The following is a 12,256-nucleotide window of genomic DNA, read 5'->3' on the forward strand; positions in this document are numbered from 1 at the left end:
ATTTTATTGCTGGATTCAGCATTCCCGGTTGATCTCTTTTTGTTCCTGATTATCATTTTAACAATATTCCCTGGTATCCGGCTTCCAGTGTTTCTGAGGTGAACACATTGGTAACTTGTGTCACTGTACTTCTAGGAAGACACAGCTCTTTTTCCTCCAGTTTCTCATGACACGTTTCTTCTTATTATATCTTTGCCTTGTTACCTTCGAACTCTGATGTACAAAAGTACATCCTACAGGTTGTTGTTGTTTTTTTTTTTTCGAAATTCCCTATATGATCACTTGAGTTTCACGATTCTGTGATTTTTTTTCATGTTCTTCGTAATTGAAAAGTTATCAGCCATCGTTGATTCTGGTATTTGTTTCTATTCCAAACTCCCTTGCTCTTTACTGTGACTTGCTTCCCACATGCAGGAAATCATTTCATGTTTTCCTACATGTCTGGGAGGCTCGCTTAATTTTGTATTTCACTATTTCTTCACGGGTGCGCGTGTGTGTGTGTGTGTAAGAACTTGTGAGTTTCTGCGTGTGTGTGTGAGTATGGGTGTGTTTTCAATGTGTGTGTGTGTGTGTGTGTGTGTAGCTCATTCTGTACGTTCTGTAGAATTGTGTTTTGGGTAATGTTTTCCTCTGAAACGTCTAAATTGATCAGGCGGCCATACAGTAATTTTTTCCATTAAGACGCACTTTTTTCATACTACCTCTTTAATTTGATTTGGCTATTCTGTACTGTTAATTTCTCTCGATATGATATCTGCTTTCTTGCATGTTGTTTTTTTTAAATATTGGAAATCAGTTATCATACTGATATGTCAAATTTTCATGCAATTCTAATCATTTCTGTCATTTCTGAGCCTGTTTTTACTACCCGATTTATTTCCTGGTCATGGGTCACACGAAACGCTTTTCTACATGTAGTCAAATTTTAAATTTAGGACTCACTCTGGGGATACCGCATAGCTGAGGCCATTGACTTTGTTGTTTACTTCTAAAGAGAGTTGAGATTTCCTCTCACAGGCAGTTCATTGATTGGAAACCGATTTGATGCTGGGACACTTGCTTTTCAGCTGTGCAAGGGGTTGTCTGCAGCTGACTTGATTCTAGTAATATACTAATTGTACTTTTAAATTACGGCTGTTCTGGGGTCTCCGCTGAATTGGCAATGTGTTCCGTGAGGACTCTCTGGTCTAGCTGGGAAGAACTCCAGTATCCCAGAGTGCTATGTGATCTCTCTCTTCTTTATTGAGCTTCCTGTGCTCTTGCAGTTGCTGTTTCTCAGTAAATGTTCTTTGCCACACTTTCTCGTGGAACCGTTTTCTGTGCACAGGCAGCGTCATGTCAGGCCAACGACTGGAGGAGACTTCTATGCGTATTTGTAGAGCTCTTTTCCTCCACAAACCAGTTCTTATTTGTAGCAGACCTAGAAAATTTCAGCTACCACAGTCATCCCAAACTCCAATCCCTCTCCTCCATTCAGCAAGATGGCTACAGTCTGCTTGGGCTCCATCTCCTTGCTATTCAGTGCAGGACGGGTATGCAGGAAGAAAGCCAAGGCACCTACGGAGTGGAGCTCATCATTGCCCCTCTCTCAATTCTCTAGGTCCTCTACCATCTGTTGTCCCACATGTAGAAACCATTTTTCCATGTCTCTGGTAGTCGCTTGTGGCCAAAATATTGGCCATTGGGTGGTCAGACCCGGGCTTCTCTCCATCTACCCATCCCTTTTACTTTTCAGCATCCCTCTCTGTGCTGACTCTCATCTGCCTTCCTTCCTTGGGTCTTCTCTTGCTGGGAACCTGTATCCCTTCAGGCCACTGGTACTTAGGAACGAGTGTTTTTCTAACAATTGGAATATACGTAGATATAGAAACAGATCAATTCACCTGTCCATAAATAAGCACCTATTCTTTCCTCATGAACCCAGACAGAAAAGGCAAACGCAAGCTTCCCTTCAGGAAGTGGAAGTCAGAATAACGGAATTCCAACTGGAAAGTCTTCATTGACGTTTAGTTGGTGTTGTGGAAGGGTAATCTAAGTGTTTGGTCGTTTGTCATTCTGACTTTCTTCATAAGGTGATCTCCTCACCTCCAGATTTCCCTTCTGCGCAAGAAAACTAGGAGGAAGGAGAGGCAGCTTGACATTTCTCTTCTCTCAGACCCTTAGCTCCAAGGCAATCATCCTGAGACATTTTGCTACGCCATCTGCATCTGTCACAAGTTGAGTTCGGAGAACTCAGCTTGAAACACATCTCTTCTAACAGAAACTTCAGTTGGCCCTTTCTTCTCTTATGGTAAAGAACAAAGACATACGCATTTGGGTAGTATTCTGGGGTCCGACGATGCGAGTGTGGTGTCCTAGATGACCAAGCTTGGCAGGTTCTTCCTGTGACAGTGGTGGAGTATGTGCCTCGATAACTGTGTCCATTACCGTGGTAGCACTCCTGCACCCCAGGCCTTTGCTCAGTCGGTGCTGAAATGAAAACACAAGAAATCAAGCTGAGTATCTCTGAGCATAGAGAAACATGTGAAGCCATTTGTGACACAACCAGAAAGGAGTCTATGACAATGACGACCGCTCTCTTTTCCTTATCCATAGGCAGATGGATGTGAGAAAACCAACCAACAAACAAACACCAAAGCAACAGATTCCTACCATTCTAGAACTGTAGTAAGTTCTTGGAAATATTTCACCTGACACCTTAGAGAAACACAACAGATCAGATTCCTCATTGGAAAGTGAGCTCACGAGGTAGCACCTTTCTAGGAAACTCTACTGAATCTTCATGCGAACGGCATGCATTTGGCAATGCAGGCTGCAGGTGGTCACCGGCTGTCGGGGGCACAGTTTGGCACAGACATGGAAATTTTGCATGTTTCCCTAGACCGTTGATCATGAAAGCCAAGGCCTTTGGCTTCCGGGCCATGGGGCAGAAAACGGTCCTATATATCTGACTGAACACAAAGACACTTTGCTTCTCAGGGATGTGTGCACGCCAAAAGCTTCTTCCCTTGGAGGAGAGAGGGAATCCTCTCGTGCCCTGCATCCTGAATTGCAGTAAAGTAGAAGTCTACTACTCTTTCTCTCTAGACCCCTCCCAGGTACAAGTGTCATCAGAAAGAGGTTTAAGAACACTGAGAAATCACTCCCTTCAAAGCCTAGGGCTGAAGAGCCTTAGAGCATTGGGAGCTCATGTACTGCTCCATAGACCCAGGGCCATATGGAATCAATGCAGCCCTGTTAGGTTTCTCGAGGGTGACAGGCTCCAGAGCCACATTTCTCAGAATCTGCGATGCTGAAGATTGCTCTGAATGCTGGCTACTTGAAGAAATCCCCGGAAAAGCTTACTGGCTTGGAAAGAGTGACACACCTGACAGCATGTTACAATAAAAATTTTGGCTGGGACACTGAGATAGCCCGTTTTACAACAAGGTGAATTTTGAAGTCGATCACCCTGGAGGGTTTGTGCCCATCCTAAAGACAAAGCCCACCCACGTTGCACCAGAAATCACTCGCTGGCTCCCCCAGAGAGTGCACGGAGGCTTCCTCCTACATGGTAGAACTCAGTCAACACTCGAGCATCCGTTTACCATTGAAGGCGGCTGCATCAGTGGGAATTTCCATGGCTTTTCCTCCCAGCATCGAAGCGCGTAGATGTCTGGCCACAGACTCCTTACCTTGTTCGGAAGGAGCCTCTAGGCTTGGAACCGGGGTAACAGTCGGAGGCGCGACGGCAGTCCCTTCTGCCTCTGAGCATTGTGTCAGGTTGCAGTACTCCCACCTGACACTGGGATCCGTCGTATAACAATAAGGGGCTGCCACAGGATCTGGATTCCTGCAGTAGTTCATGATCAAGCCACTGGAAATTCCAAAACGATACACGTCACAAGAGGTGGGACAACATGCAGGGGCACCCCACACCCTCTCCTTTGTGCTGCAACAAGCTCATTACCGGTGCCTTTCTAATATTCCCATTAAAAGTACCATATGATTGCCACCAGCAAAAATGGCTCTCAATCACTAATCCTCTCTGCACATTTCTCATACTTAATAGATTATTACTATTTTTTAAAATAAAAAATCTAAAGTAGCAAACGCTTCTTAGAAACACTGAGATAACACATACACGTGGCCAAAAAACGATCCGAGTATTCTCCTTCTGCCTTCCGCTCAATCCATCTCTCTGGAATAACTGGTATGGGTTTGGACGTCTGTATTGTGGAACTGTGTATTCACATACAAATGCATCTGTATCTGTCTAGTCTCCGTATCTCTCTCGGTAGGACTTCATATTCTAATGTGGGAGTTACAACGAACATGTAGCTCTGCAGAAAAAACACGTCATCCAGGAGGATAACCGTTCCAGGTCAACCCTCACACTCTATGTACTCAACACGTAGTGAAAAGGCTCTACCTTTCCCATAGAAAAGCACTGTGCCAATAGTATTACTGTCTGTCAGGTTTAGTAGGTTTGTTTCTCCAAGACTTCTCAAAGCTGCCCTGGAAAACTTGCTCCCAGGCAGGATGCAGTATCTCTAGAATGGGTTCCTAGGCAGGTCCTTCTCTCCTGCTCTCAGTCTACCCTCTGCTGGCCGCAGCTACTCCGGGACTGAGGGAAAGGGGGATGAGTTGAAAGAACAGTGGGACCCATGGCATAAAGGAAGACGGCAGGGTGGACTAAGAGATCTGAAGAGGTCGGACAGCTACGGAGCAGCAGAGAAAAATGCATTAGGGGGCAAAGCAGGCGAGTAGTTTGGGCTGCGGGGATCTGGAAGCATTCGCTCTTCCTTATGCCTCCCAAGAACGTTGCTCCAACCTCTCAGTATCCTCAATTTCATGACCTGTGGCTTCCTGAGAAAATGGGAAATGTATTATGGGCCATGGGGTTCCAACACTGTCTCTCTAGAGACTCTAGACTTGTGGCCTAGTCTCAACCCCAGACCCTCCATTCCAGGAAGCTGGTTCAATGAGCAACTGGATGTATAAGAGCCTGAGCTCTTGAAAGACTTCTAGTTCTTCCTTGGCTTCCCTCTTTTGAATGCATGGACTATTCTTATTATACCAAAAACCTCACAGTTCAAACCTTTGTGATTGCTCTAGAATTTGCAATATCCCTTTGAACCCACACAGTACCCTTTTATTAATATGACACACCATCGTGCATGAGGTAAGAAACTTACAACGGTACACTTGGAATTAACCCCTACATGATTTATGCTACCATTTCAAATTGTTACCTCTACATATGCTGAAGTTAAATATCTTGCTATCATTTTGTTTCAAGTAGTCAACTCTCATTTACAAAGATATGGAAATTTGATCAAGAAAATATTTTGCATTTACATCTATCTACATTTGCCAATTGCTGGAATCTTCATTACGTGGGCTGCAGAAAGTTCCTTTCTTGTTCAATTCTTCTTCTACCTAATTCCTTCGGGTCACCTCTCCTGTTACATAAGCCTGCTGATTTCCAATTCTTACACTTTCCGGTTTCTTTGTTTGGGGCAGTGCACAATATGCATTTATCCAACATGGATGATCTTCAAGGCATTTTATTGCTGGATTCAGCATTCCCGGTTGATCTCTTTTTGTTCCTGATTATCATTTTAACAATATTCCCTGGTATCCGGCTTCCAGTGTTTCTGAGGTGAACACATTGGTAACTTGTGTCACTGTACTTCTAGGAAGACACAGCTCTTTTTCCTCCAGTTTCTCATGACACGTTTCTTCTTATTATATCTTTGCCTTGTTACCTTCGAACTCTGATGTACAAAAGTACATCCTACAGGTTGTTGTTGTTTTTTTTTTTCGAAATTCCCTATATGATCACTTGAGTTTCACGATTCTGTGATTTTTTTTCATGTTCTTCGTAATTGAAAAGTTATCAGCCATCGTTGATTCTGGTATTTGTTTCTATTCCAAACTCCCTTGCTCTTTACTGTGACTTGCTTCCCACATGCAGGAAATCATTTCATGTTTTCCTACATGTCTGGGAGGCTCGCTTAATTTTGTATTTCACTATTTCTTCACGGGTGCGCGTGTGTGTGTGTGTGTAAGAACTTGTGAGTTTCTGCGTGTGTGTGTGAGTATGGGTGTGTTTTCAATGTGTGTGTGTGTGTGTGTGTGTGTGTGTGTGTAGCTCATTCTGTACGTTCTGTAGAATTGTGTTTTGGGTAATGTTTTCCTCTGAAACGTCTAAATTGATCAGGCGGCCATACAGTAATTTTTTCCATTAAGACGCACTTTTTTCATACTACCTCTTTAATTTGATTTGGCTATTCTGTACTGTTAATTTCTCTCGATATGATATCTGCTTTCTTGCATGTTGTTTTTTTTAAATATTGGAAATCAGTTATCATACTGATATGTCAAATTTTCATGCAATTCTAATCATTTCTGTCATTTCTGAGCCTGTTTTTACTACCCGATTTATTTCCTGGTCATGGGTCACACGAAACGCTTTTCTACATGTAGTCAAATTTTAAATTTAGGACTCACTCTGGGGATACCGCATAGCTGAGGCCATTGACTTTGTTGTTTACTTCTAAAGAGAGTTGAGATTTCCTCTCACAGGCAGTTCATTGATTGGAAACCGATTTGATGCTGGGACACTTGCTTTTCAGCTGTGCAAGGGGTTGTCTGCAGCTGACTTGATTCTAGTAATATACTAATTGTACTTTTAAATTACGGCTGTTCTGGGGTCTCCGCTGAATTGGCAATGTGTTCCGTGAGGACTCTCTGGTCTAGCTGGGAAGAACTCCAGTATCCCAGAGTGCTATGTGATCTCTCTCTTCTTTATTGAGCTTCCTGTGCTCTTGCAGTTGCTGTTTCTCAGTAAATGTTCTTTGCCACACTTTCTCGTGGAACCGTTTTCTGTGCACAGGCAGCGTCATGTCAGGCCAACGACTGGAGGAGACTTCTATGCGTATTTGTAGAGCTCTTTTCCTCCACAAACCAGTTCTTATTTGTAGCAGACCTAGAAAATTTCAGCTACCACAGTCATCCCAAACTCCAATCCCTCTCCTCCATTCAGCAAGATGGCTACAGTCTGCTTGGGCTCCATCTCCTTGCTATTCAGTGCAGGACGGGTATGCAGGAAGAAAGCCAAGGCACCTACGGAGTGGAGCTCATCATTGCCCCTCTCTCAATTCTCTAGGTCCTCTACCATCTGTTGTCCCACATGTAGAAACCATTTTTCCATGTCTCTGGTAGTCGCTTGTGGCCAAAATATTGGCCATTGGGTGGTCAGACCCGGGCTTCTCTCCATCTACCCATCCCTTTTACTTTTCAGCATCCCTCTCTGTGCTGACTCTCATCTGCCTTCCTTCCTTGGGTCTTCTCTTGCTGGGAACCTGTATCCCTTCAGGCCACTGGTACTTAGGAACGAGTGTTTTTCTAACAATTGGAATATACGTAGATATAGAAACAGATCAATTCACCTGTCCATAAATAAGCACCTATTCTTTCCTCATGAACCCAGACAGAAAAGGCAAACGCAAGCTTCCCTTCAGGAAGTGGAAGTCAGAATAACGGAATTCCAACTGGAAAGTCTTCATTGACGTTTAGTTGGTGTTGTGGAAGGGTAATCTAAGTGTTTGGTCGTTTGTCATTCTGACTTTCTTCATAAGGTGATCTCCTCACCTCCAGATTTCCCTTCTGCGCAAGAAAACTAGGAGGAAGGAGAGGCAGCTTGACATTTCTCTTCTCTCAGACCCTTAGCTCCAAGGCAATCATCCTGAGACATTTTGCTACGCCATCTGCATCTGTCACAAGTTGAGTTCGGAGAACTCAGCTTGAAACACATCTCTTCTAACAGAAACTTCAGTTGGCCCTTTCTTCTCTTATGGTAAAGAACAAAGACATACGCATTTGGGTAGTATTCTGGGGTCCGACGATGCGAGTGTGGTGTCCTAGATGACCAAGCTTGGCAGGTTCTTCCTGTGACAGTGGTGGAGTATGTGCCTCGATAACTGTGTCCATTACCGTGGTAGCACTCCTGCACCCCAGGCCTTTGCTCAGTCGGTGCTGAAATGAAAACACAAGAAATCAAGCTGAGTATCTCTGAGCATAGAGAAACATGTGAAGCCATTTGTGACACAACCAGAAAGGAGTCTATGACAATGACGACCGCTCTCTTTTCCTTATCCATAGGCAGATGGATGTGAGAAAACCAACCAACAAACAAACACCAAAGCAACAGATTCCTACCATTCTAGAACTGTAGTAAGTTCTTGGAAATATTTCACCTGACACCTTAGAGAAACACAACAGATCAGATTCCTCATTGGAAAGTGAGCTCACGAGGTAGCACCTTTCTAGGAAACTCTACTGAATCTTCATGCGAACGGCATGCATTTGGCAATGCGGGCTGCAGGTGGTCACCGGCTGTCGGGGGCACAGTTTGGCACAGACATGGAAATTTTGCATGTTTCCCTAGACCGTTGATCATGAAAGCCAAGGCCTTTGGCTTCCGGGCCATGGGGCAGAAAACGGTCCTATATATCTGACTGAACACAAAGACACTTTGCTTCTCAGGGATGTGTGCACGCCAAAAGCTTCTTCCCTTGGAGGAGAGAGGGAATCCTCTCGTGCCCTGCATCCTGAATTGCAGTAAAGTAGAAGTCTACTACTCTTTCTCTCTAGACCCCTCCCAGGTACAAGTGTCATCAGAAAGAGGTTTAAGAACACTGAGAAATCACTCCCTTCAAAGCCTAGGGCTGAAGAGCCTTAGAGCATTGGGAGCTCATGTACTGCTCCATAGACCCAGGGCCATATGGAATCAATGCAGCCCTGTTAGGTTTCTCGAGGGTGACAGGCTCCAGAGCCACATTTCTCAGAATCTGCGATGCTGAAGATTGCTCTGAATGCTGGCTACTTGAAGAAATCCCCGGAAAAGCTTACTGGCTTGGAAAGAGTGACACACCTGACAGCATGTTACAATAAAAATTTTGGCTGGGACACTGAGATAGCCCGTTTTACAACAAGGTGAATTTTGAAGTCGATCACCCTGGAGGGTTTGTGCCCATCCTAAAGACAAAGCCCACCCACGTTGCACCAGAAATCACTCGCTGGCTCCCCCAGAGAGTGCACGGAGGCTTCCTCCTACATGGTAGAACTCAGTCAACACTCGAGCATCCGTTTACCATTGAAGGCGGCTGCATCAGTGGGAATTTCCATGGCTTTTCCTCCCAGCATCGAAGCGCGTAGATGTCTGGCCACAGACTCCTTACCTTGTTCGGAAGGAGCCTCTAGGCTTGGAACCGGGGTAACAGTCGGAGGCGCGACGGCAGTCCCTTCTGCCTCTGAGCATTGTGTCAGGTTGCAGTACTCCCACCTGACACTGGGATCCGTCGTATAACAATAAGGGGCTGCCACAGGATCTGGATTCCTGCAGTAGTTCATGATCAAGCCACTGGAAATTCCAAAACGATACACGTCACAAGAGGTGGGACAACATGCAGGGGCACCCCACACCCTCTCCTTTGTGCTGCAACAAGCTCATTACCGGTGCCTTTCTAATATTCCCATTAAAAGTACCATATGATTGCCACCAGCAAAAATGGCTCTCAATCACTAATCCTCTCTGCACATTTCTCATACTTAATAGATTATTACTATTTTTTAAAATAAAAAATCTAAAGTAGCAAACGCTTCTTAGAAACACTGAGATAACACATACACGTGGCCAAAAAACGATCCGAGTATTCTCCTTCTGCCTTCCGCTCAATCCATCTCTCTGGAATAACTGGTATGGGTTTGGACGTCTGTATTGTGGAACTGTGTATTCACATACAAATGCATCTGTATCTGTCTAGTCTCCGTATCTCTCTCGGTAGGACTTCATATTCTAATGTGGGAGTTACAACGAACATGTAGCTCTGCAGAAAAAACACGTCATCCAGGAGGATAACCGTTCCAGGTCAACCCTCACACTCTATGTACTCAACACGTAGTGAAAAGGCTCTACCTTTCCCATAGAAAAGCACTGTGCCAATAGTATTACTGTCTGTCAGGTTTAGTAGGTTTGTTTCTCCAAGACTTCTCAAAGCTGCCCTGGAAAACTTGCTCCCAGGCAGGATGCAGTATCTCTAGAATGGGTTCCTAGGCAGGTCCTTCTCTCCTGCTCTCAGTCTACCCTCTGCTGGCCGCAGCTACTCCGGGACTGAGGGAAAGGGGGATGAGTTGAAAGAACAGTGGGACCCATGGCATAAAGGAAGACGGCAGGGTGGACTAAGAGATCTGAAGAGGTCGGACAGCTACGGAGCAGCAGAGAAAAATGCATTAGGGGGCAAAGCAGGCGAGTAGTTTGGGCTGCGGGGATCTGGAAGCATTCGCTCTTCCTTATGCCTCCCAAGAACGTTGCTCCAACCTCTCAGTATCCTCAATTTCATGACCTGTGGCTTCCTGAGAAAATGGGAAATGTATTATGGGCCATGGGGTTCCAACACTGTCTCTCTAGAGACTCTAGACTTGTGGCCTAGTCTCAACCCCAGACCCTCCATTCCAGGAAGCTGGTTCAATGAGCAACTGGATGTATAAGAGCCTGAGCTCTTGAAAGACTTCTAGTTCTTCCTTGGCTTCCCTCTTTTGAATGCATGGACTATTCTTATTATACCAAAAACCTCACAGTTCAAACCTTTGTGATTGCTCTAGAATTTGCAATATCCCTTTGAACCCACACAGTACCCTTTTATTAATATGACACACCATCGTGCATGAGGTAAGAAACTTACAACGGTACACTTGGAATTAACCCCTACATGATTTATGCTACCATTTCAAATTGTTACCTCTACATATGCTGAAGTTAAATATCTTGCTATCATTTTGTTTCAAGTAGTCAACTCTCATTTACAAAGATATGGAAATTTGATCAAGAAAATATTTTGCATTTACATCTATCTACATTTGCCAATTGCTGGATTCTTCATTACGTGGGCTGCAGAAAGTTCCTTTCTTGTTCAATTCTTCTTCTACCTAATTCCTTCGGGTCACCTCTCCTGTTACATAAGCCTGCTGATTTCCAATTCTTACACTTTCCGGTTTCTTTGTTTGGGGCAGTGCACAATATGCATTTATCCAACATGGATGATCTTCAAGGCATTTTATTGCTGGATTCAGCATTCCCGGTTGATCTCTTTTTGTTCCTGATTATCATTTTAACAATATTCCCTGGTATCCGGCTTCCAGTGTTTCTGAGGTGAACACATTGGTAACTTGTATCACTGTACTTCTAGGAAGACACAGCTCTTTTTCCTCCAGTTTCTCATGACACGTTTCTTCTTATTATATCTTTGCCTTGTTACCTTCGAACTCTGATGTACAAAAGTACATCCTACAGGTTGTTGTTGTTTTTTTTTTTCGAAATTCCCTATATGATCACTTGAGTTTCACGATTCTGTGATTTTTTTTCATGTTCTTCGTAATTGAAAAGTTATCAGCCATCGTTGATTCTGGTATTTGTTTCTATTCCAAACTCCCTTGCTCTTTACTGTGACTTGCTTCCCACATGCAGGAAATCATTTCATGTTTTCCTACATGTCTGGGAGGCTCGCTTAATTTTGTATTTCACTATTTCTTCACGGGTGCGCGTGTGTGTGTGTGTGTAAGAACTTGTGAGTTTCTGCGTGTGTGTGTGAGTATGGGTGTGTTTTCAATGTGTGTGTGTGTGTGTGTGTGTGTAGCTCATTCTGTACGTTCTGTAGAATTGTGTTTTGGGTAATGTTTTCCTCTGAAACGTCTAAATTGATCAGGCGGCCATACAGTAATTTTTTCCATTAAGACGCACTTTTTTCATACTACCTCTTTAATTTGATTTGGCTATTCTGTACTGTTAATTTCTCTCGATATGATATCTGCTTTCTTGCATGTTGTTTTTTTTAAATATTGGAAATCAGTTATCATACTGATATGTCAAATTTTCATGCAATTCTAATCATTTCTGTCATTTCTGAGCCTGTTTTTACTACCCGATTTATTTCCTGGTCATGGGTCACACGAAACGCTTTTCTACATGTAGTCAAATTTTAAATTTAGGACTCACTCTGGGGATACCGCATAGCTGAGGCCATTGACTTTGTTGTTTACTTCTAAAGAGAGTTGAGATTTCCTCTCACAGGCAGTTCATTGATTGGAAACCGATTTGATGCTGGGACACTTGCTTTTCAGCTGTGCAAGGGGTTGTCTGCAGCTGACTTGATTCTAGTAATATACTAATTGTACTTTTAAATTACGGCTGTTCTGGGGTCTCCGCTGAATT

General features: G+C 43.9%; 1 protein-coding gene across 5 annotated transcripts in view; it reads right to left on the reverse strand.

The window, feature by feature from the left end:
* LPA (lipoprotein(a)) overlaps nucleotides 1-12,256 on the reverse strand; it is a 176,197-nt gene that overhangs the window by 136,172 nt on the left and 27,769 nt on the right. For all 5 annotated transcript variants that reach the window (XM_063813639.1, XM_054686968.2, XM_054686969.2 and 2 more), the window contains 4 exons: nucleotides 9,228-9,409; nucleotides 7,863-8,022; nucleotides 3,675-3,856; nucleotides 2,310-2,469 (listed from right to left, as the gene is read on the reverse strand). In XM_063813639.1, the coding sequence (XP_063669709.1) occupies nucleotides 2,310-2,469; nucleotides 3,675-3,856; nucleotides 7,863-8,022; nucleotides 9,228-9,409 (684 nt within the window). The remainder of the gene's footprint in view (nucleotides 1-2,309; nucleotides 2,470-3,674; nucleotides 3,857-7,862; nucleotides 8,023-9,227; nucleotides 9,410-12,256) is intronic.

The sequence above is a fragment of the Pan troglodytes genome, chromosome 5, assembly GCF_028858775.2.
Source record: "Pan troglodytes isolate AG18354 chromosome 5, NHGRI_mPanTro3-v2.0_pri, whole genome shotgun sequence".
In the NCBI taxonomy this organism is placed as follows: domain Eukaryota; kingdom Metazoa; phylum Chordata; class Mammalia; order Primates; family Hominidae; genus Pan; species Pan troglodytes.